The following is a 26,778-nucleotide window of genomic DNA, read 5'->3' as shown; positions in this document are numbered from 1 at the left end:
TTATTTTTAATACAGGGTCTCTCTCTGTTACCCAGGCTGGAGTGTAATGGCATGATCCTGGCTTGCTGCAGCTTAAACTCCTGAGCTCAAGTGATTCTCCCCTCTCACCCTCTAGAATAGCTAGAACTATGGGCACATGCCACCACACATGGCTAATTTATTTTTTTAGAGATGGGTTCTTACTATGTTGCCCAGGCTAATTTCAAACTCTTGGCCTCAAGCAATCCTCCTGCCTTGGTCTTCCAAAGGGTCTGGGGTTATATGTGTGAGCCATTGCCAGGGCCTAAGGAATATAGACTTTGAGAAGTCAACAACATGGTTCAGGGACACATAGCCAGTTAGAGATGGAGGCTGGACTTGAACTCAGTTCTGCCTGCCTCAAAGACATACAAATGGGCTTCCCCTGGGCTGAGGGTAGTTCAAAAACCAGGACCTGCTGTGCCAATTACTGAAGTTATGTGAACCCTGTCAGCCAATCTAGCAGTTTCAGCTAGCCTGAAAGCTTGGTGAATGCAGGCTCTACATTTGTCTGTTTGCTGTTTATCCTGGACACAAGGAAGCCCATGTATTTACTGATTGAATACGTTTTTAAAATGAATGCTCTCCAGAGATGCTCCAAATTCCACAGGTCTTGGCATCAAACACTATCACACTCAAGAAGGAAATATGAGTATATGAAACCCGAGGTCTTTTGTTGACCTCTAAGAAAAGTGATGATGTGCTAGTGACTTTCTATTTTGGTTCAAGAAGATCATTTGTGTCTGTGTTGGTTGTTAGCATTTTTATCATTAGGACATGCAACCGAAGTAAGCTATACTTGAGAAGTAGGGAAAATCCCAAGTAGTGTATATTATCTACTTTTACTGAAGATATCAACAAATTTCATAAGAATAAACTAATTTCACAATCAAAGAGATTGTTTAACTACCTAAATAGTCCATAGCTTCACCCTGGATCACATTAGTTTCATTTAACAAAGCTTGCTGTGTTTCACAGTTCTAAAATGTTGCTTACAATTACTTAGATGCCTGACTAAAGGAGGTCTGAAATGAATACCAAAATAATTTAGAAAACTGTGTAACAAAAATAACGATAGCTATTTTCCATAAAGTGACACTTGAATTATGGCTTAGGTCCAGACAAGAAAAATAGAAAAGAATGAAGAATCTAGTCTGATCTTTCATTCTGGCAAAAGAAAGACATCACATCAAAGGTAAAGGGATTTCGCTGAAATCTGGTTAGGGGCACAGACTGCCATTTATCCAATTCATCTTTGGGTAAAGATGAGGAATTTAAAATGCCCAGGAGACAAGGATTGTAAAACTAAATCCCAGCTGAAAAATATGGTCTTAGGGGCCCCATTAACACAGCAAACTAAATTCAATAATAAGAGAGGGCCTTGCACATTCACTTGTGGTTTGATGTTGAATCTGACTGAGTAATCTTGTCTTTGTTGAAATTTCCAACTTGTGAGCCTCAGTCTATTTAAGATGGTAATTCTTCTCTACTATTTAAGTGACTTTACCACAGTGGAAAAGTTTAGAAATCAGCATAAAGAAAATAAAACAAGTCAAATCCAGAACGTTAATATTTTATGTTAAATTTAGGATTAAGTTTTGCAATGATCAAGATAATTTGAGCATGTTCATTATTTAAACAGAGAATTTGGTACATTAAGCAATGTGATTTGTGATTTTCAATTTAAAATATGGAATTGATTTTCTTTTGCAGTTTTAAGTTGGCAGGTGTCAGTGTATTTGACGAAGTTCATGAACAGAACTGGAGTATTTTAAGACAACTCTGTTTAGTGTATCTTTAATTTTGAATTATTAATCTTATAAGAGTTGCTTAAAAGCTTAGGAACACTTTGCTTGTTAGGTTTGTGAGTTTGCCTTGTCTGACGTCTGAAGTGCTTAAGACAAATCAGATATATTAAATTTATATATGTAATTAAAAATGTTGAGGGGAATTTAAATAATTAAGTTTAAAATGGGACTACTTTTCTAGGAAAATTTAATATGATAAACTTAATTGAACCTAAAAAAGAACTAGTAAAAATGATGATGAGATTTATAAGTTATAAAGAGTTAAAATTGTCTTAAAATCTAACACTAAATTCAACGTCATTTTAAATCCAATTAACTATAAGTTCTTATGCGCACGAACATCCCTTTGGACTTTAGAAAACTCAACTGACACCTATTATGTACTGAGTGTCCATCCTGCCATGCACTCACCTGTATGAGGTGAGTGTTACAACTATATCCTTTTGCCAGATGATGTAAATGAGGCTTCCAGGGGCTAAGTGACATGCCTAAGGTTACAGAGTTCATAAGCCAAAATTTCAGTATAAATTTTAGGACCCTGCTCAGAATCTGGTGTCATTGTCAGTCTGACCTATGGATTGCTTCTGATTGGGAAGCTCCTAATCAAATAACCATGTGTCGTCTACTTACTGGCTTCTTCTTTAACTTTATCCATTTCTGCCATTAATGAAACTTCTTTGTCAATGATGCTGGGGAAAAACAAAAACAAAAACAAAGCAAAGAATGCTTAATCAAAGATAAACTTTTAGTAAGCACTGAAAGTAAAAGAAAAATTATTTTCATTAAACAAAATACAAAATTACCATAAATATTTCTATGTTACAATGCCAGCAGTACACTCTGCCTCTCCAAAAAATGAGGCAACATGGAAGGGATGTTCCCAAGGATTACATAGTGACATCTGCTGATTAAATCATTGTCAACAAACCTAAAAAAAAGTCTTTTAGACTTTCAGAATTGTGCTGCTTTGAATTTAAATTTGGGAATATTTTTGTCCTATGCATTCCAAAGTTCCAAAACAATATAATAAGTATTTGAAAAGCTGGCACTTAGGTCCTTAAGAACCATAGTTCCCAGTGTCTCTGTGCTCCACCCTGAGAGAGTCTGGCTGGGAGGGAAGGAGATGGGCCCAGTTCTGCTGCAGATGGTCCTGGGACCGTACTTTGCGAAATATGATCTGGGCCAATCCATCCACATGCTCAACAACATGAGTCTCTGCTTTTCTCATTCTCCCGAGTAAGCATCTCAAGGTTCTAATGAAATTTTTCTCATATTTCATTTATTTTTTGGTTAGTCGTTTGAAAAGTTATTATCTGCATAAAGCTAACAATGATCTGTCCCAAAGTCTGCTTCTCTCCTATCCCATCCCAACTCCCAGTTCTCTAGTTCCCCTCCCAGAAGTAATGCATCATGACAAATTCCTTATATGTCCTTTTACAGATTTTTATGTAGGAAGGAGTGAAGAGAGGTTTCAGCAAAAAGGCAGGGAGCTGTGCAGGGTGAAAAGCCTGGGGAAAACCCCCATGGTGGGTGAGCACAGATGTCAGATTCTCTTTATATTTTTAGTTTAGTCATAAATATTTAAATATATATCTTTAAAATATAAGGACTTTTGGGGACCACAATCATTTACTATAACACCTATAAAACATTCACAATAATTTAATGTTTTCAGATATCTACCTAGTATTCAAATTTCCCCAACTGTCCCATAAATCTTTTTTTCTTTTTAAACAGTGTGTTAACTAGGATCTAAACAAGCCCTGTTCATTCCAATTGGTTGACTGACTCTTAAATCTGTTTTAGTCCAGAGGTTCCCTCTCATCTGTTTTCTCATCCCCTTTGCAATTTATTTGTTGAAGAACTTAGGTTGTTTGTCCTGAAGAGTTGTGCAAAGTCTGAATTTTGCTGATTACACCTCCATGGTGTTATTTAGCCTGTTCTTTTGTATTTCCTATAAATTTGTTATTAGATGTAGAAATTTGATTAGATTCAGGTTTTATTTTCTTAGGAGGAACACTTGATAAGTGTATTGTGTCATTATGTGTGTGCTGATGGAAGTATACGATATGAACTACTCCACCTGAAAAAAAATCACACTGAGTTTCATCAAATTTCTACATCTAAAATGGCAAATTTATAGGAAATACAAAAGACATCTCTCTTTTTTATGATCTTAGCAGCCACTGTTGATCACTGCCTAGATTTATAGGGTTTGCAAAATTGAGATATTCACGTTCTGTCACTCCTTCTTCATTTATTTCCTGGAATTCTTCCATAAAGAGAAACTTTATCAATTATTTGGTTATCCTGAAGTACAGTTTGTATAGGTAAGGCAGGATGAATGCTTGATTCTCCCCTTTTATTTTTCAAAATGATAGTTGGTTCCTTAGCATCCTTCAAACGTAATCAAGAAGTTTTTTTGCTTGTTTGTATATTTTAATTATACATATTAATTATAAACTCATATTTAATGTGCTTCAATACACTGTTATCATCTTTATTACTCTCAGATTGTTCCATCACATGGACTTTTTCTTCTCCATCAGATGTACTTTTGCAATTTAAAGTGTGTTGAAAACTTATTTCCTCTGAAAAACTTTGCAGTTATTTGTCAAGGTAAGAAGTGACTTCTGGGATATATCTATAGCAGTTTGGGGGCTCCTCAACTAGATTGTGCAACGTAAATGCTTGAAGAATAAAGGACTGTGTGCTGAGGAACTCAGCTCTTCCCAGCCAGGAAACCCTAGTGGAAAGGACTAATTGCACAGTGCATGGCACGTGCTCCAGAACTGGACTCTAAGCCTAGTTCCTCAACTGTAGACAGCATCAGTCAGCCCCATGACACACATGACTTATGGTCACTGGATATGATTACTTTGGTGTAACCAACGTATCAGGATGCCTGTCCGTTATCTATTGACATTACATAGGTATGTCCATGTGTTTCAAATATAGGAAATGCATGATAGGAAAGGTGTACGGTGAGAAGGAACTCTTTATCTCATCTCTGTCCCAACGTACTCAGTTCCCCTCCCTGGAGGTCTCCAATGTGATGAGTTCTTGCATTTCCAGAGACTATCTATGTAATCAACCAGCATATATTCAGTAATTGTATGAAATGACAGGTTGAGTCAATAGGCTTTGTGCTCCTGTGATTATGAGCTTCTCTGCCAAGTTCACAAACATAGCCATGACATAGGCAACTGTGTGTGTGTGTTTTCGTTATTTATAACCTTCTTAGAGAGGGGCACTTCTACCTTACTTTAGAGAAACAAAGACTGTTCAAGACATGCTGTTGGGGAGATATGGGGAGAACCTACAGATGCGGAGCCAGAAGCCCAAACTACAAATATATGGTTAAGCTACTCTGCTTGAGGACATGTTTTGAATTTTTATCCCTCACAGAAAGGGAAGAGAGAACAGAGAAAAGTCAGCACGATGACATTCTTTGTGGGAGAGCTGAGAAGGATGTGAGAGGACCTACCAGGACTTACTGGGAAAATAGTGAAAAGCAGATAGAGAGGAAAGAAAATGACAATGGCAAGAAGAAGAAATTAAGATTCCCTTCCCTGAATCAACTAGAAGGCTTTACAGAGTCCCCGGGTTTGGACAGCATGCCTAGCACATACTAAGGGAAATAGCTGCATGTGACACAAGACTGGCATGTCCTCACATGCCCAGTGGAGGGGAGAGGAGCAGAATGCAGGCAAAGCGGAGGCCCTGGAGGCTTGGGAATCCTCCCACCTGTGTGTGGGGTTGGAAGAATGGTGTGGGCAAGGGCCTTTGCTAATTTCTTTATCAGCTACAAGACCATCATAACACTCTTGTTGATCAAATTTGTTAACATAACTTTGTGCCCAGAGAATTTACAAGATGGACATTTGGGGTATAATACATGTCCCCAGGTCTAACGCGTATTAAACAAAGCTGGGTATTTATATACAATGGTTAGTTCAGGCCTTCTGGGCTAGCAACAGGAGGCAAGAGGGTTTACACAATAAATTGTTAATCTGCTTAATGCACACCTTTGAGGATGTGAAAGAGCCTGTGAAGTTGGCATCAAACCAGGCTTCCATTCCTCTGGGTATTTCCATAGAAGATCGTCCTCAAGCATCGTAGTAATTCAAGCTCTGCTATCTATGGGTAGCTGCTTTCAAAACTCATGGGCACAAAGGCAAGCCAGTGATCTCTGCTGACTCAGGACCCAGCTTGGAGCTGATGAACTGATGCACACCACGATCAGGGGCCAGCCCGGGGCAGATAAACCCAGCCTGCCCTTGAGAATCTCAATGTGTAGACTTGAGGGTTCCTTAGGTTTTGCTTTCCAGGCAGTAGGTTTGTCAAGGGAAGAATAATGGTGGGAAGTGGATGTGGAGGAAGTAGTAAAGCCAGCCTGTCCTTTGGCAGGCTGTCAGACAGCGAGGAGCCAGCCTCACATCAAGTGAGTGCCAGACTAAAAGAAGGTCAAAGAGGAAAGACCGTGCCTAAATCCTTCTAAATGCCCACAAAGCCTGTGGTGTCTGGGTGTGTCACATCCAGTTTTGGGAGTAATTTCATCGGTGCCATTTCCATGATCTGTGGAATCTTCTTAGAGGTACCAGGACAGAGATAGACATGTGTGGACAGTCAAGTGTGGCTTGACAACTCTGCAGGCTGGGTAAGGACAGAGGGCACTTGGCAAAGCCCTGGTTTAGAGTTACCAGATATGGAGGGAGGAGCGAGTTCCTTGGAGAGCAATGACATTAAGGAGTTGATGAGTCACAGAAGAATCACAGACAGTATCATGAACCACATGCCCACTGTGGAAGCTGCAAGGTCACACACTTGCTTTCGAGGTACACCTCTGCAGACACATATCAGCCCTCAGTTGCCTCAAAATGTGAGCTGATCACAAGGAACACTTTCTGAGTGCAGATGGTAGGCCAGGCACATTAGGTAGAGCACCAGTGCCTTCCTGGAATGATCTCATCTAAGCTTCCTGACATCCCAGGAGGAGTGACCCTGGCTTTCTCCTTGCCACAGGGGCTTGAAACAAACCCTTCCCTCTGCCTTGAAGACAACTCTTCTGCTTAACCTTGTTTCTCCTCATTTAATCAGCTCTGATCCTCCTTCAGGTCTTTGCTTAATCGTCACTTCCTTAGAGAGCTCTGACTGAGTTTTTTAAAAACTTCTGTTCAATTTCATGATCTTAGACTATTATGGGTTGCTCAACAAAAATTTCTTGATAGTGATGAATTTAAGGGAAGACAACATATTCATTTTTCTGTGGCGTAACAATAATGAAACTTACTAACTAGTACATTGTGGTGCCTGCACATACATCACATTTATGCAAAACTTTATATAATTTTGGTCACTGAAAGAATTTAATCATTTGAGACATACGCTTATGAGTAAAGGTGTCATGATACTCACCAAACACACAAAGTTTGGCTGAGTTAAAACAGACAGTTTGCAAACTGTGATGGTTTAATTACTGAAATTTGTTCTCCCACCAGTGATCATCTGAAATGCTAAGTTCTGAATGTTTTTGCTTTACAACAGTGATCCTGAGTACTTGACAGAAATATATAACTCTTTAATTGGCTTTCCACTGGCCACTAAAAGTTTTCTAAATGGTTGGGTAAAGCCCTCTGGAGGGCACCAGGCACATCAAACGTGTTCTACATAAACAGAGCGCCCATAAAATCCACGAGGACCTCACATGTTTCAGATATGCCCTTTCTCCTTCTAAAAACACATCTTCTCATTTTAGCCAAACTGCCTGGGTAGTAAAATTTTATTTTGTTGCCATAAAAAAGCTTTTATTATCAAAGCAATAAGGTGTAAGGAGGAGATTACCATGGTAAAAGACTTTACAGTCTATTATATAGTTAATCACAGAGATAAAGTGTCATTTTATAAAAATATTTCCACTGTCTTGATTCTTTTCTATAGAGGACTGATAATAACAATAATGAAAAGAATCAGAAAGCCTCTTTAGTAGTAATAGATTTATCATTTTCTGCCCTGTGAAAGGCTCTTTAAATTTGGAGATGGAGGCATTGAGTGACAAAACTGATTCATTTGGAAGCTTGGGTGAGTCATGTCGGGCCCAATGTTCTTCAAAAATAAAGATGCCACCATAGAGAGGCAGCCACAGGACCATCAATGTGGTTGATAAGCTGTAGAGCAGAACCTGCTGGTAGATACTGAGGAATGAAAGCCGAATTTCAAAGGGGAGGTGAAGAACTCAATCTGTAACAACAGCCAGAGTTAGATGTTAAAGAGTTAAAACCAGGCCACATTCCATCTTTCACGCATTTGCCTCAGGGAGACTAGAGTGAGAGGAATTGCTGGGGACCATCTGATCCCAGACACTTTTGCTGCAGAAACTTCTTGTGGGGAAAGTACTTCAGTTGGAGCTTCCTTAACTCATCATCTGCCAAGCTGACAATTGCAGGATGGGAGCATGGGGAGGGAGGCAGGCCCAAAAGGAGGGAACTGCTGGGGAGAAAGGATGCTAATGAATGCTAATGAATATTTCAGCCTTCCTGGCCTCTACCAGATAGCATAAAGCATGCCAAAGACTGATAAGCCCTACAGCCAGGCTTCCCTACATAAAGAATTTCCATTTCTTTCACTAAAAAGAAAAGAGTGCTAGAAAATCATCTCTCTCCACTGTGAGCTCTGTTCCTTCTTAATGCAAAGGAATAAGAACTGTGACCAACAGTTCTAACATCCCCTGAGAGGGACGTCATCTGGGCTGATAGCCTAGTAGTGCCCACTGACCACCACGTGGGCCTTGAGCTGGGAAGCTACAGTTGTCCCGTACTAGCTAGAAATGAGCATCTGTACCCCTTCCCTTGCCCACTAGTTGCAAGACAGGAAAACTTCCTTTATACATTTAAGGCATAATGTACTGTTCCCATGAGTACCATTTCTAGTTCAACTCCCCAAGTATTACCAGCAATTCTTGGGCCCAGGGCAAAGCTAGTCAGGGGTTTCAGCTCACCAATTTCTCAACTGTTGCAGCTGTCAACAAAGATGCTTCCCTGGCTTGACAGTCACAAATGCAGCAAGACTGTATGGTTCTTTATTCCCAGGGTCAGGAGGCCTGGCAGCCCTAACTGCAAAGGGCACCCACGCTCTTGCACACTGCCAATTACCGGCTCTTCCTTGCTGTTCTGCTCTCCATCCTGTCCTCTCTCCTGTACCCTCTATGCTGGTTACTGGTGTCATCCCTCACCCAGTGTCCATGGCTCCTCTTCCTTCACTTCCCACATGGTTACATCCTCTGAAGTCTACCCCAGAAATGTCTGTCTGTCCCATGCACCTCTCCACTTCCACTGACTCATTATTAACCCTGAGCACATTATCAAGTCTTTGGCTATTTGTTGTTGTTTATTGTTACACTGCTGGAATTCCTGGGTCTGTCACCTTCCACTCTATATATATTTGCATTTAGGTTTTACAGCAACCTGAATTCTTTTCAAAATTGGAAAATAATAATAGATTTTTTTTCTTAAATGCAGCACTGGTGACAAATTGGTCCTTCCAAAGATTTCTAGGATTTAACAGTGTTATTTGGCAAACATATAAAACCCAACATACATGTCCACAGCATGTAGACTGGGGTTTAGCACACAACCCTTTGAAAGACTGCCTACTAATCATTGCCCATCCAGGAAATACAGTGGGGGTGCCTCAAGCATGAACCACACTCAACGTACAAAGCAAAGTCAAAATCCATCTGACTGTCAATGAACATCAATGACTACACCCAATTGCCAATCAGGCTGACATTTTATTTCTACTTCTTTTATGAGAGGCAATACAATGTGTTAATATTGCTTAGTCTGCATATTTTATGTTGGAATCATACAATGATTTGAAATCATGGTTAATAAATTGTTCATCGTACTGTCTGAGGTGCACTTCTGGAATGAGACACACAGATTTAGTATAGAGACTAATTCTCAACATTAATAATATTTTGGAGTTCTTCAAAAAGGACATAATTAATTTAAAAAAATACACAGGGATTTCTTTTTCTTATTGGAATTTTTAAAATGACAGAATAGCATAATCCCATAGTATGGAAATCCCACAACATCAAATGTTCAACTAAAAGTCTATATTCCTCTGTTTAGAAATTATACATGACTTTGATGAACAATAGAAATTTTTATCTTTGCTAATTACTTATTAGTTCAGTTTTTTTTTCACGGAGATCCCTATTCAGGGAAAGTAACTTGACTGTATTTCAGTTTCTTTGACTATAAAAATGCTGACTCCCCCGCTTCCCCTTTTAAAGTTACATCTGCTGGGCGCAGTGGCTCACGCCTATAATCCCAGCACTTTGGGAGGCCGAGGCGGGCAGATCACCTCAGGTTAGGAGTTCAAGATCAGCCTGGCCAACATAATGAAACCCCATCTCTACTAAAAAACTGGAAAATATTAGAAAGCAGGATAAAATGAAACAAATTTGAAAATAAAACAAAACAAAGCAAAATGCCCCTTTGTCTCAAGCACAAAATAGAGCCAACCACTCTGATCACTGTTGTATTTCCTTCCAAAAAAAAAAAAAAAAAAAAAAAAAACAACAACACAGTGGGGGCAAGGGGAAGGGCATTTATGTAGATGTCATCATGGTTGCTGAACATAAATAACAGGAACAGAAACTGGAAGAAACTGATATGGTACAAGAAGTGCCAGAAATGCTAGCCCACATTCAACCCAAGGCAGCCAGGCCTAGCCTCCTCTGCTCCTGGCCTCCAGGCAGGCTCTTGTGTGAAAAGGGGAGAGGAGGGGCTCTTCTTGTTTTTGACCTAGAAGGCTCTTCCCCACAATCGCAGGTGCTGTTACTGCCCATGGTAAGGCCCTACTCTAGTCCAGGCTTCCAAAGTGGAGCACGAATACAATATTAATTTTTATGTACTCACTTTTTATTCTAAGTAGGCTTTCCTAATCTTTAGTATACAGATTAACAGTAGTACACATGTATAATTTATAAATGAACTTTCTGATTCGAGAGGGATGTGCTCAAAATTCATGTATTGATGGAGTGAGACCACCATCATTATTTTTATTAATTTTTTTTTTTGAGACAGGATCTGGCTCTGTTGCCTAGGTTGGAGTGCAGTGGTGTGGGTGTGATGTTGGCTCACTGCAATCTCTGCCTCCTGGGCTCAGGCGATCCTTCCACCTAAGCCTCCTGAGTAGCTGGGACCGCAGATCTACACCACCACACCCAGCTAATTTTTGTATTTTTTTGGTAGAGACAGGTTTTTTCCATGTTGTCCAGGTTGATCTTGAACTCCTGGCCTCAAGCAATCCTCCCACCTTAGCCTCCCAAAGTGCTGGAATAACAGGTATGAGCCACTGTGCCCAGCTGAGACCATCATTATTGATGGAAGGAGGGTACTTCTCCCTGAGCACATTATGTTCTTTCATGCCTCTGGTTCTTTGTGTTGCTTCTTCTGCATGGAATCTTCTTTCTTCCTTCTCCATCTGGCAAATTTCTAGTCTTCCTTCAAGATCCTGCTCAAAGGTCACCTCTGCAATGGAACCTATCCTAATGAGCCAGGCAGAACTGATTTTCCCTTCCCCTAGCTCCATTTCAGCTTGTTTACATCTGCAGCCACCAGTGCATGGGCTTTTTTAGGAAAAAGACTTGTCTTTATCCCTCAGTCTTTTTAGAAGTGCTCCTTCAAGTGTGGTCTGCAGACCACCTACATTTGTACTCACTGCACTCACTGAATGGAAGATTCTTGGGTGCCACCCAATATCCACGGAATCAGAATATCTGGGAATGGGGCCCTGATGCTCCTTGTGCACTCAAATGTTTGAGAAGTAGTGGCTTGACACACATTCATCTATCTATTAAGTGGATGAATGAAGAAAGGGGAAGAGAGAGGTAGAGAAGGTGTGGCAAGTCGAGAAAGGGGAAGGGGAGCTGTTCTGGTGGCAAATGTGACATTCAGAACTGGGAGTCCCTTTGTCTTACTTCTTTCTTCATCAAGTAGTAAAACGTAAAAGTGGTGATGAACCATTCCTATCCCATAGCTGGAATCCACTGCATGCTAAATAAACAGAAAGTTGGGAGGGATAACTTATTGCCAGTGTCTTGGTGTAGAGGAAAGGAAATTTCCCAAATGCTACTCTGGAAGATAATCAACCTTAACTGAACATCTCTTATGGGCCAGGCTAGTGATGTTCTAGAAAGATGTGATAAATGCATTACTTGTATATGAATTTTCACAAAACCCCTAGAAAGTGGTAACAGTACTCCTGTTTTATAGCTGTGAAGGAGTTAAAAAAACTCAACCAGGTTCAGAGCTAGAATATGTAGAGATGAGATTTAAACCTTATTCTAACTCTACATCCCATGCCTCCTAATTAAGTGGCTAATAAACCTTGGAAAATGTGTCATTTATTAGAATATGGCCTGGTAAGAATCAAGAGTTTATAGTCACTAGAAGCAGCATGTAGTATACGTATAAGGAATTCTGTTTTATCGGCTTCACGTACAGTCTTTCTATACGATTTGTTGCTGACTTAGCTGACGAACTGCCCAAAATAACTCCTTAGTCTCACTGTACCAGTCCAAAAAACAGAAATAAGCTCCAAGATGCAGTATGAAATTGTAATTTAGGACTCACTTTTCAGTATTATAATGTATTTTATATTTATACTAATATATAAGAACAAATTCATCTTCTTTTTTCTAGTGAAAATAGACTGTATGGCACATATTTTTTAAAAAAGAATCCTATGTATCCTATGGGAATATGTAGATAGAACAATTTGCGTATTTCCTCTTTATTTTTCTATTTTATGATGAAAACAAACAATTCCTTTTCAGAAGTACATTCCCGGGCTGTTTGATTGGTAAGCTTCCATCTGCTGAAAAGATTCAGAAATCTTCTCCGATATCAGGCTGAAATTAGAATCAATTTCTTGTCTTCCAGCTCTTATTGCGGGCCTTTATTCTGCAAAGAAGGCTGCAGTGCCAGCAGAGCTGACTGCCAGTGCCAAGTGTGTGGCTGACATAACGTATGGAGGTAATCCACACATGGAGCTCAGGAAGCCTATTAATACAAGGTGCTATTTATGCTGGTTTCCTGGGGACTGTACCTAAACTGAAAAGGCCAGTTCAGTACTTTTTGTATTTATCAACCTGCTCTTCCTTCATGTCAACTGATTCATTCAGTCCTTGCAAAGGCAGGCCCTGGGGAAACATCTATTGTAGAGAAAAACCTCAGGGAGGAAAGAAAATAGGAAAAGAGAAGCGTTCACCTCCAAAGAGTGAGCTACACCTATTTAGAAAGACACATATTCACAAACGAGGCAAAATTTGAAATATACTGCACCACAGGGACTTGCTTTAGTCACAAAGTCATGGGAACCTTGAGTTTCTCCATGTAATATGGGTATTTGCCCTTTTCACAATTTCAGAATAGATCCTGGAGCTTATTTCGGTTTATTGGACTGGTGCAGAGTGAGGAAAAGGAGTCATTTTGGGCCATTTGTCAGCTAGACAGCAACAGAAACCATACACATGGCTCTCTTGAGGCATAAATATATTTATTAGCCTCTTCCATTATTGTCTCTTGGTGTCCCTTGCAAGTAAATGTTCACCCCCATACTCTTTGTTCCTTTAACTTCTGGCATAATATTGAATATTGGGTGTGGGGAGAAAAAAGTTTGTTTAATTTTCTTTCTGTGGGGCTTTGTGCAAGTCACAAGCAGGTGAACACTTAGAAAAACTACTTGATGAGCAGGAAAGGGATTAGTCAGAAAGTCTGGTTTGTATAGATTTTGATCAATGAAAGGATTGTATTCATTTCCAGAGCAGAAAGAGATACAGCCCTTTTATTAAATGTCTTTTAAAACAAAACATTAAAAAACACAATCGAAACTCTTGATTTTATTAGAAAACAAAACCAAAACCACACTGAACTCTTATGATTGTTGTTGTTGTTGTTGTTTTGTTTTTGTTGTTTAAACAGTCTTGTTCTATCACCCAGGCTGGAGTGCGGTGGTGTGATCTCAGCTCACTGCGACCTCTGCCTCCCAAGTTCAAGTGATTCTCCTGCCTCAGCTTCCTGAGTAGCTGGGATTACAGGCATGTGCCACCACATCCGGCTAATTTTTGTATATTTAGTAGAGACAGGGTTTAGCCATGTTGTGTCTCTAACTCCTGACCTCAAGTGATCTACCCACCTCAGCCTCCCAAAGTGCTGGGATTACAGGTGTGGGCCACCGTGCCCAGCCATTTGTTTGTTTTTGAGACAGGGTCTTTCTCTGTTGCCCAGCCTGCAGTATAATGGCATGATCACAGCTTACACAGCCTCAAACTGGGGGCTCAAATGATCCTCCCACCTCAGCCTCCTGAGTAGCTGGGAGTACAGGACCGTACCACCACATCTGGCTAATTTTAAATTTTTTTTGTAGAGATGAGGTCTCCCGATGTTGCTCTAGCTGGCCAAACTCTTGATTTTTGTCTTCACTAACCGTTTAATCTAAGGAACTGGCAAAATTTAGTAAATGTTTAACACATTCCTGATAATTAAAAATGGAATTGAAAGCTTTTAAAAATTATTATGTAACAATGCTAAGTGGCTGAAAAGGCTCCTAAAGGCAGCTTTCCTACTGGTAATCCTATTATAAACATGCCGTGTTGAACGGCACAGAGAAAAGCATCATCTTATTACCGTACAACTACACTATCCTACCCCAGATACTCTCAGCGTACACCAGGAGTGTTTACTATCAATATTTCAGCCACGTTGGTTTAACAATGGAATCTTGACTCATTCCTCATACTTGTATCAACATCTTCCATGTGACTGAACTCAAAACCCAAATTTGCTTGTTGCCACAGCATCTATTCTGTGACACAGATGTGATTCTAGGACCTGTTTCGCCTAACACATATTTTTCCTATGCCCACCTGTTAAAGTATATATAGTGCCACAATTCCAGTGATTCTCCTAATTAAGACAGCGTAATGAAATGGCCAGTAAGTATTTGTTCAGCCACTACGGCACTGTAAGATATATAAAAGACCTGCTTCATTTGGCTTAAAGAACACAATGGCTGGCACATCTGGGTATGTCACCGGTATCAGAGTAGTTGGATATATGCCAGGTATGCCCACAAACACCAAGTAATATTGCTGCCCGGCTGAAGCCAAAGAAGAAGAAGAACCCCCAAGCAGACATTTAATGGAACAATTCCTTACTGTATTTATCTTTACATGTCTCAGATCTTCATCCTAATCCTGGTCCCCACTGCGATATTTGGTTTTATTGCAAAATGAGAAAAAGACTCAGGTAGAAACAGAATGGCTAATGAAAGTGACTGCTTATCATTAGCTACAACCTTTGGTTCTTAATTTTTCCATTTTCTTCTAAGGACTGAGTAGAATTCTACAATGAAAAAGAGACGATACAGCAAAGTCTTCAATTTTCTACACTTCAGTATAATTGTTTTTCTGATCTCAAGGAGACAAAAATGTAATCTGACCTTTAAAATGTGTAGTGAGAGGGTTTACATTTCAGGCACTATGGAAAAAATATTTCCTGCTGCACTGATATGAAATAAGAAGACAAATATAGTATGTTTCTTTGGGTTTGTAAGTGATTGGAAAGTCCCTCTTTCATATCTCCAGTGGTGGCTTAGGAGGGCAGCTGGGGTCAGACAGATGCTCAGGGATGTTTCAGAGGGAAGAGTCTCCATCCTTCCCTCAAGGAGCTCCAGCAGAAGCGAGGTGGCAGGACGAATGAGATACTCTTCCTCTCACTTTCCTCTCACTCAGGCTTTCCCAGCACTACAGACATTTTGGGTCAGGGGAGCGGTGGGAGAGATGGCTAGCAGCATCCCTAGCCTCTACCTAATAGATGCCAGCGGCACTCTCTCCCTGTGGCTGTGACAACCAAAAATATTTCCAAATCAACGGTCTCCTGGGGGCAAAATCGTCCCATTAAGAACCACTGCTGTGGCCCTAGATATATCACTCCCTTTGCAAGACTCTCGACCAGCAAATGTCAATTTTCAACCACAGATGTCAAGAGAATGATCTGTTTTTGGTTTTTATTGAGACAGGGTCTCACTCTGTCATCCAGGCTGGAGTGCAGTGGCATGAATATGGCTCACAGCAGCCTTGAATTCCTGGACTTAAGTGATCTTCCCACCTCAGCCTCCTGAATAGCTGGGACCACAGGCATATACCATTACGCCCAGCTAATCAAAAAATTGTAGAGATGAGGTCTCTCCATGTTGTCTAGGCTGGTCTCCAACTCCTGGGCTCAAGCAATCCTCCTGCCTCGGCCTTCCAAGGTGTTGGGATTGCAGGCATGAGCCACCGTGCCTGACCCTTTTGTTGTTGTTGTTGTTTTTGAGGCAGTCTCACTCTGTTGTCCAGGCTGGAGTGCAGTGGAGCGATCTTGGCTCACTGCAACCTCCATCTCCCAGGTTCAAGTGATTTTCCTGCCTCAGCCTTCTGAGTAGCTGGGATTACAGGTATACGCCACCATGCCTGGCTAATTTTTTGTATTTTTAGTAGACATGGGGTTTCACCACATTGGCCAGGCTAGTCTTGAACTCCTGACCTCAGGTGATCCACCTGCCTCAGCCTCCCAAAGTGCTGGGATTACAGGCGTGAGCCACCGTGCCCGGCCTGTTGTTTTTAAAAGCCTGGTACTGTCAGTATCTCTGGGGGTGGCACTTAGGCAAGGGAGGACTATAAAGCTCTGACTTTTTATTTATAGTGTACACACATATACTTTGGTATGCAAATAAGTAGATACTAATATATAGACATTATCTTTTAATGTTAAGTTGTTCACAAAGAGAACACATAAAAAACCCAAAGGACACAGAAAAGCCAGGGTTTACCACTGTTTGGAAAGCCAGGAGTCACATGAAAGCAGCTAAAATTTGGAGAATAAGGGCAGGGGAAAAAAAACAAAAACAACCAATTAACATGGCAAGAATCAGCTGTGAAAAACCTGCAAAAGTGATGGTCTTACTTGGACTCAAACTAAAGGGGCTTCAAGGATATATGTTTCAACAATTTAAAATTATCCGGGTATCTGAGGAGAGCAAACTGGGAATATGGGACACATGGTTACATAGGTGGTTCTGATACTCAACAGTGCCACCGGCAATTTCCCATATGGGAGACTTCAAGATCACATCCTGGGAAAAATGCACAATATTTAAAGTGTCAGTGGTGACATCTGGTTTGTATGTGAGGCCACCTGTAGACCACATTGATAATCTGTGTGTGATTTTGCTTGGCTATTAACAGGGCTTCAGTAGCAGATGAGAAGGATTTGAGGGATGAGAACGATAAACTTATTTCAAACTAGCTTTTTCTTCTGCCTAAAAGTCCCACTTTTATTTTATTATTACTTTTTGAGGCAGGGTCTCACTCTGTTGCCCAAGCTGGAGTGCAGTGGCATGATCTTGGCTCACTACAGCCTCGACTTCCTAGACTCCAGTGATCCTCCCACCTCTCAGCCTCCCGAGTAGCTGGGACTACAGACAAACCACCACACCCAGCTACTTTTTTTTCTTTTTGTAGAGACAGGGTCTTGCTGTGTTGCCCAGATTGGTCTCAAACTCCTGCCTCAGCCTCCCAAAGGGCTAGGATTACAGGTGTGTGCCACCTTCCCCTGCCACATTCTCACTTTTAGAGTTATTCTTTTGGTTGGGGTAGAGAGTCTCAACAGAGCATTTGTTAGCATGCAAATATGTCACTTTGAGAGGAAGGATACATGATTATCAAAGGAATGAGTTTAGTAGTTACATAAGATAATTGAGTTTTCATAGTTAAAAAAAAGAGAGGGGGTCGGAGCAAGATGGCCGAATAGGAACAGCTCCAGTCTCCAACTCCCAGCGCGAGCTACACAGAAGACTGGTGATTTCTGCATTTTCAACTGAGGTACTGGGGTCATCTCACTAGGGAGTGCCGGACAATCGGTGCTGGTCAGCTGCTGCAGCCCGACCAGCGAGAGCTGAAGCAGGGTGAGGCATCGCCTCACCTAGGAAGCGCAAGGGGGAAGGGAATCCCTTTTCCTGGCCAGGGGAACTGAGACACACAACACCTGGAAAATCGGGTAACTCTCACCCCAATACTGCGCTTTAAGCAAACGGGCACACCAGGAGATTATACCCACACCTGGCCGGGAGGGTCCCATGGCCACGGAGCCTCCCTCATTGCTAGCACAGCAGTCTGCGATCTAACCGCAAGGCAGCAGCGAGGCTGGGGGAGGGGCGACTGCCATTGCTGAGGCTTAAGTAGGTAAACAAAGCCGCTGGGAAGCTCGAACTGGGTGGGTCTCACAGCAGCTCAAGGAAACCTGCTTGTCTCTGTTGAATCCACCTCTGGGGACAGGGCACAGCTAAACAACAACAACAAAAAAAGCAGCAGAACCCTGTGTAGACGCAAACGACTCTGTCTGACAGCTTTGAAGAGAGCAGTGGATCTCCCAACATGGAGGTTGAGATCTGAGAACGGACAGACTGCCGGCTCAAGTGGGTCCCTGACCCCTGAGTAGCCTAACTGGGAGACATTCCCCACTAGGGGCAGTCTGACACTCCACACCTCAAAGGGTGGAGTACACCCCTGAGAGGAAGCTTCCAAAGTAAGCATCAGACAGGTACACTCGCTGTTCAGCAATATTCTATCTTCTGCAACCTCTGCTGCTGATACCCAGGCAAACAGGGTCTGGAGTGGACCTCAAGCAATCTCCAACAGACCTACAGCTGAGGGTCCTGACTATTAGAAGGAAAACTATTAAACAGGAAGAACACGTATACCAGAACCCCATCAGTACGTCACCATCATCAAAGACCAGAGGCAGATAAAACCACAAAGATGGGGAAAAAGCAGGGCAGAAAAGCTGGAAATTCAAAAAATAAGAGCACATCTCCCCCTGCAAAGGAGCGCAGCTCATCGCCAGCAATGGATCAAAGCTGGTCAGAGAATGACTTTGATGAGATGAGAGAACAAGGCTTCAGTCCATCAAACTTCTCAGAGCTAAAGGAGGAATTACGTACCCAGCGCAAAGAAACTAAAAATCTTGAAAAAAGAGTGGAAGAATTGATAGCTAGAATAATTAATGCAGAGAAGGTCATGAACGAAATGACAGAGATGAAAACCATGACACGAGAAATACGTGACAAATCCACAAGCTTCAGTAACCGACTCGATCAACTGGAAGAAAGAGTATCAGCGATTGAGGATCAAATGAATGAAATGAAGCGAGAAGAGAAACCAAAAGAAAAAAGAAGGAAAAGAAATGAACAAAGCCTGCAAGAAGTATGGGAATATGTAAAAAGACCAAATCTACGTCTGATTGGGGTGCCTGAAAGTGAGGGGGAAAATGGAACCAAGTTGGAAAACACTCTTCAGGATATCATCCAGGAGAACTTCCCCAACCTAGTAGGGCAGGCCAACATTCAAATTCAGGAAATACAGACAACGCCACAAAGATACTCCTCGAGAAGAGCAACTCCAAGACACATAATTGCCAGATTCACCAAAGTTGAAATGAAGGAAAAAATCTTAAGGGCAGCCAGAGAGAAAGGTCGGGTTACCCACAAAGGGAAGCCCATCAGACTAACAGCAGACCTCTCAGCAGAAACTCTACAAGCCAGAAGAGAGTGGGGGCCAATATTCAACGTTAAAGAAAAGAATTTTAAACCCAGAATTTCATATCCAGCCAAACTAAGTTTCATAAGTGAAGGAGAAATAAAATCCTTTACAGATAAGCAAATGCTTAGAGATTTTGTCACCACCAGGACTGCCTTACAAGAGACCCTGAAGGAAGCCCTAAACATGGAAAGGAACAACCAGTACCAGCCATTGCAAAAACATGCCAAAATGTAACTACCATCAAGGCTAGGAAGAAACTGCATCAACTAACGAGCAAAATAACCAGTTAATATCATAATGGCAGGATCAAGTTCACACATAACAATATTAACCTTAAATGTTAATGGACTAAATGCTCCAATTAAAAGACACAGACTGGCAAACTGGATAAAGAGTCAAGACCCATCAGTCTGCTGTATTCAGGAGATCCATCTCACATGCAGAGACATACCTAGGCTCAAAATAAAGGGATGGAGGAAGATCTACCAAGCAAATGGAGAACAAAAAAAAAGCAGGGGTTGCAATCCTAGTCTCAGATAAAACAGACTTTAAACCATCAAAGATCAAAAGAGACAAAGAAGGCCATTACATAATGGTAAAGGGATCAATTCAACAGGAAGACCTAACTATCCTAAATATATATGCACCCAATATGGGAGCACCCAAATTCATAAAGCAAGTCCTTAGAGACTTACAAAGAGACTTAGACTCCCATACAATAATAATGGCAGACTTCAACACTCCACTGTCAACATTAGACAGATCAATGAGACAGAAAGTTAACAAGGATATCCAGGAATTGAACTCATCTCTGCACCAAGCGGACCTAATAGACATCTATAGAACTCTCCACCCCAAATCAACAGAATATACATTCTTCTCAGCACCACATCGCACTTATTCCAAAATTGACCACATAATTGGAAGTAAAGCACTCCTTAGCAAATGTAAAAGAACAGAAATTATAACAAACTGTCTCTCAGACCACAGTGCAATCAAACTAGAACTCAGGACTAAGAAACTCAATCAAAACCACTCAACTACATGGAAACTGAACAAACTGCTCCTGAATGACTACTGGGTACATAACAAAATGAAGGCAGAAATAAAGATGTTCTTTGAAACCAATGAGAACAAAGATACAACATACCAGAATCTCTGGGACACATTTAAAGCAGTGTGTAGAAGGAAATTTATAGCACTAAATGCCCACAAGAGAAAGCTGGAAAGATCTAAAATTGACACTCTAACATCACAATTAAAAGAACTGGAGAAGCAAGAGCAAACACATTCAAAAGCTAGCAGAAAGCAAGAAATAACTAAGATCAGAGAAGAACTGAAGGAGATAGAGACACAAAAAACCCTCCAAAAAATCAATGAATCCAGGAGTTGGTTTTTCGAAAAAATCAACAAAATTGACAGACCGCTAGCAAGACTAATAAAGAAGAAAAGAGAGAAGAATCAAATAGACGCAATAAAAAATGATAAAGGGGATATCACCACCAATCCCACAGAAATACAAACTACCATCAGGGAATACTATAAACACCTCTACGCAAATCAACTAGAAAATCTAGAAGAAATGGATAATTTCCTGGACACTTGCACTCTTCCAAGACTAAACCAGGAAGAAGTTGAATCCCTGAATAGACCAATAGCAGGCTCTGAAATTGAGGCAATAATTAACAGCCTACCAACCAAAAAAAGTCCAGGACCAGATGGATTCACAGCTGAATTCTACCAGAGGTACAAGGAGGAGCTGGTACCATTCCTTCTGAAACTATTCCAATCAATAGAAAAAGAGGGAATCCTCCCTAACTCATTTTATGAGGCCAACATCATCCTGATACCAAAGCCTGGCAGAGACACAACAAAAAAAGAGAATTTTAGACCAATATCCCTGATGAACATCGATGCAAAAATCCTCAATAAAATACTGGCAAACCGGATTCAGCAGCACATCCAAAAGCTTATCCACCATGATCAAGTGGGCTTCATCCCTGGGATGCAAGGCTGGTTCAACATTCGCAAATCAATAAACGTAATCCAGCATGTAAACAGAACCAAAGACAAGAACCACATGATTATCTCAATAGATGCAGAAAAGGCTTTTGACAAAATTCAACAGCCCTTCATGCTAAAAATGCTCAATAAATTCGGTATTGATGGAACGTACCTCAAAATAATAAGAGCTATTTATGACAAACCCACAGCCAATATCATACTGAATGGGCAAAAACTGGAAAAATTCCCTTTGAAAACTGGCACAAGACAGGGATGCCCTCTCTCACCACTCCTATTCAACATAGTGTTGGAAGTTCTGGCTAGGGCAATCAGGCAAGAGAAAGAAATCAAGGGTATCCAGTTAGGGAAAGAAGAAGTCAAATTGTCCCTGTTTGCAGATGACATGATTGTATATTTAGAAGACCCCATCGTCTCAGCCCAAAATCTCCTTAAGCTGATAAGCAACTTCAGCAAAGTCTCAGGATACAAAATTAATGTGCAAAAATCACAAGCATTCTTATACACCAGTAACAGACAAGCAGAGAGCCAAATCAGGAATGAACTTCCATTCACAATTGCTTCAAAGAGAATAAAATACCTAGGAATCCAACTTACAAGGGATGTAAAGGACCTCTTCAAGGAGAACTACAAACCACTGCTCAGTGAAATCAAAGAGGACACAAACAAATGGAAGAACATACCATGCTCATGGATAGGAAGAATCAACATCGTGAAAATGGCCATACTGCCCAAGGTTATTTATAGATTCAATGCCATCTTCATCAAGCTACCAATGAGTTTCTTCACAGAATTGGAAAAAACTGCTTTAAAGTTCATATGGAACCAAAAAAGAGCCCGCATAGCCAAGACAATCCTAAGTCAAAAGAACAAAGCTGGAGGCATCACGCTACCTGACTTCAAACTATACTACAAGGCTACAGTAACCAAAACAGCATGGTACTGGTACCAAAACAGAGATATAGACCAATGGAACAGAACAGAGTCCTCAGAAATAATACCACACATCTACAGCCATCTGATCTTTGACAAACCTGAGAGGAACAAGAAATGGGGAAAGGATTCCCTATTTAATAAATGGTGCTGGGAAAATTGGCTAGCCATAAGTAGAAAGCTGAAACTGGATCCTTTCCTTACTCCTTATACGAAAATTAATTCAAGATGGATTAGAGACTTAAATGTTAGACCTAATACCATAAAAACCCTAGAAGAAAACCTAGGTAGTACCATTCAGGACATAGGCATGGGCAAGGACTTCATGTCTAAAACACCAAAAGCAATGGCAGCAAAAGCCAAAATTGACAAATGGGATCTCATTAAACTAAAGAGCTTCTGCACAGCAAAAGAAACTACCATCAGAGTGAACAGGCAACCTACAGAATGGGAGAAAATTTTTGCAATCTACTCATCTGACAAAGGGCTGATATCCAGAACCTACAAAGAACTCAAACAAATTTACAAGAAAAAAACAAACAACCCCATCAAAAAGTGGGCAAAGGATATGAACAGACATTTCTCAAAAGAAGACATTCATACAGCCAACAGACACATGAAAAAATGCTCATCATCACTCGCCATCAGAGAAATGCAAATCAAAACCACAATGAGATACGATCTCACACCAGTTAGAATGGCAATCATTAAAAAGTCAGGAAACAACAGGTGTTGGAGAGGATGTGGAGAAATAGGAACACTTTTACACTGTTGGTGGGATTGTAAACTAGTTCAACCATTGTGGAAAACAGTATGGCAATTCCTCAAGGATCTAGAACTAGATGTACCATATGACCCAGCCATCCCACTACTGGGTATATACCCAAAGGATTATAAATCATGCTGCCATAAAGACACATGCACACGTATGTTTACTGCGGCACTATTCACAATAGCAAAGACTTGGAATCAACCCAAACGTCCATCTGTGACAGACTGGATTAAGAAAATGTGGCACATATACACCATGGAATATTATGCAGCCACAAAAAAGGATGAGTTTGCGTCCTTTGTAGGGACATGGATGCAGCTGGAAACCATCATTCTTAGCAAACTATCACAAGAACAGAAAACCAAACACCACATGTTCTCACTCATAGGTGGGAACTGAACAATGAGATCACTTGGACTCGGGAAGGGGAACATCACACATTGGGGCCTATTATGGGGAGGGGGGAGGGGGGAGGGATTGCATTGGGAGTTATACCTGATATAAATGACAAATTGATGTGTGCTGACGGGTTGATGGGTGCAGCACACCAACATGGCACAAGTATACATATGTAACAAACCTGCACGTTATGCACATGTACCCTAGAACTTAAAGTTTAATTAAAATAAAAAAAAAAAAGATTTAAAAAAAGAGAAAAGGGATATGTAGACACCACTCTAAACACCTATCTTGATTGAGGTGAGGAGCCCTGGCCTGTAGAGGGCAGCAGGAGGTTCATCCTGTCTGTTGGGAAGGAGAAAACTCTAAGATGCAGGAAAATTGGCAGAGGAAGGGTAAGTGGGCCAGGGCTCAGGGTGCAGGCAGCTGAGACTCCTGACCTACTTTGAAATTCTGCTTGGGCCAGACCTGGCATTGTTTTGGGAAAAGTAAACACAAAGCATAGGAACATTTCTGGCCCATTGGTACAGAACACATGCTTTCACAGATTTCCCTTTCCTCTTGGAAAACAAAGCTGCTAAAAGGACTGCTCCCTCCAGCCCCCATTCTCTGTAGCCTCTTTATGCCTCCCCACGCCTAGCATACACGCTACCCCATTGGCTCATTCCTGTCTTCCATTTTCTTAGAGTGCTTTTAATTAGATGTTAAATTGACAATAGTACCTAACAGAATTTTTACAGCTCTATTTTGGAACACTTTTTCCCCTAGCATATGGTGGAACTATCAAGTATTATTCTCCTTCCTCAATGTTTTTTTTTTTTTTTTTTGAATTTGATGTTTTATTGCTCATTTTAAGCCTTCACAATCAACTTGGACACATACAGATTTGTGATGAGAAGCTAGACTAGTTTGCATATAAAGCAATTAAATATGGCAGCTATGATTCCAAAGGATGAATATTTTCCAGTTGTGGTAGGAGGCCAATCATACAGAAAAGAAACCAGCTGTTTCATGTTAGTTCCTGATGTGACTTTTCACACAGATGCTCATGTCGCAAAATTTATTTTCTGTTAAGATGTATTGTGAGGGCATTGTGTCATCTCTGTTCCCCTCGCAAATCCCTAATTCTTCCTGGGAAAATGAGAATGTTCTGTTACGGTAATGCAGCCTACGTAACTGCATCCTGCTTAAATGACAACTTCGATTTTACATTTTAGCTAGTTAGTGGTTTTCTTCAATAACTGTACTGAACAAAATATTCTTCACAGCCCGATTGGAAGAGAGATCATTTCGTTCATTTTACCTTGATGTGTGCTTGCTTGGTATTGAAGATGTGCAAACAACAGCTTGCTCCCAGCCTCTCAAAATCATCATTCTCATGAATTCCAGCAGTACTTTTCAGGGAATTTAGTCAAGCAGGACTCAGGTCCTTATGCTGGCACTTTTTGGTAGCAAAGTGAACATTTAGAATTTCTGACCTGAGTGTCCAGTTCTAAACTATACGACATGCATGTTGAGTACGTTGTGGTTGGGATAACTGGGTGGCCCAAAGCAAGCAGAGTAGAAGAGGCACTGGAAATGGAAGGTAACATCTATGTCACTTGTGCACCACATGCGGTGACATCTCTCTCAGAACTGGCACTCTTTCTGGAAATCACCAGAGGACTTGTCCCCATGTCCTCCAAATCTAGATATGCCTCATGATGTAATACTGAGGCTACAACTGCATTAAAATGAGTACATTCTAATACACCTACAGTTCACTCAAAGTTTCCTATAATGCTTAGAATGCAGGATTTCACCATCAATAGGAAAATTTCATTAAAAAAATTTCTAAGCTGCCATCTTCAATTTTGTGACCTGATATTTCAAGAGCACCACAATCCCTAAAATTCATTTTCTTCCCCTTAGAAAACAAGAGGGAGGCTTTATTCAAGTACGTCACCATGTTTGCTGGGCTGCAAGCTCATTTGGAACAGAGGCAAGCTTTTTCTGTTTGGCAGACATGCATAGTTGATTTTAAAAAGCACTTTGGTTTTATTTTTAAGTTAACATTTATGCAATTATTGTGGGATCACTTTTATTAAGGATTAGATCAGAAAATAAGTGCTGGTGTTTACTCATTTTATAGCAATGGCATACCAAAAATGGTTGATCTAAATGTCTTCTACGGTTTGCAGAAAAAGTGCCATTTTGTTAAGTAGGTGGCTTTTAAACAGCAGTACTACTTGGCAGCACTCATTCAGAAGTGATTCTTTCCATCAGTTTAAAACACAACATGAATTACAAGCAGAGAAAAAATATACAATTTCCTCGGGTGCTGACTTTCCTGGCCCCACGCTTTCAGCTCTTGAGGAGTAAAACTCTCACAGAATCTGTTATAAATCTCAAGATGTCTCATGACCCATGTGATGTTCATTTTACTAAGAAATAAAATAAAATAAGAAGTACTCAGAGCAGCTGGAGAAGAGGGAAGTAATTTGAGGGCATTGTTACACTTTGTCAATTAGTGTATGAGTCACTCAGATGGAAGGCTCAGAGGAAGAGTTTATTCGAAAAGGCCACACTAAAGAGTAAGATAGAGTGGTCTTCTCTGAACAGCTAACTAATGCCTCTAGACAGGGGTTGACAAACTATGACCCTCATGAGCCAAATCTGGCCCACAGCCTTTTTGATTACGTAGGGCTGTCGTTGAGAAGCAACAGCAGAACCGAGTAGTGCACAGACACCTTACGGCCATGATGCTTAGGATAGTTACCAGTTGGCCCCATGTCTCTAGACCCTGGCTCTAGAGAACAGCCCTGGAAGCTGGGTATACTTCTAAGTGTTAAGGTAACTTACCTAAAGATAGATTGGAAAGTTATAAAACTATAAAATAATAGCAATAACAATTTTCATTTATATAGCATCTTTAATTTCTCTAAGTACTCAAACATATTCTTGGAGTTGCTTTGAACAATATGATAAAACAGAGAAGACTTACGGTGACATCCAGATGCCACAACTGGGGATGGGGGAAGGCAGATGAATCCTCCCCTCAGAGGGCCTCTGAGAGGCTGAATGATAACTGAAGGAGAAAGTTTTCTTTCAAGTTCCTGGTGTCTTCTGCACCCCTAGGATCTTATCTGATACATAGCAGATGGTTTAAAATTCATGCATTTTAGATTAGTGTC

The 26,778-nt window shown here is 40.8% G+C and overlaps 1 protein-coding gene across 6 annotated transcripts in view; it reads right to left on the bottom strand.

Annotated features, from left to right (window-relative positions):
• SPATS2L (spermatogenesis associated serine rich 2 like) overlaps window positions 1-26,778 on the bottom strand; it is a 178,365-nt gene that overhangs the window by 15,896 nt on the left and 135,691 nt on the right. For all 6 annotated transcript variants that reach the window (XM_030916328.1, XM_010373603.2, XM_010373613.2 and 3 more), the window contains one exon: window positions 2,457-2,515. In XM_030916328.1, coding sequence (XP_030772188.1) covers window positions 2,457-2,515 — 59 coding nt within the window. The remainder of the gene's footprint in view (window positions 1-2,456; window positions 2,516-26,778) is intronic.

Source organism: Rhinopithecus roxellana, chromosome 14, assembly GCF_007565055.1.
Source record: "Rhinopithecus roxellana isolate Shanxi Qingling chromosome 14, ASM756505v1, whole genome shotgun sequence".
NCBI classification, from domain to species: Eukaryota; Metazoa; Chordata; class Mammalia; order Primates; family Cercopithecidae; genus Rhinopithecus; species Rhinopithecus roxellana.
Note: the sequence above shows the minus strand (reverse complement) of the source record. Positions and strands in the feature narration are given on the sequence as shown.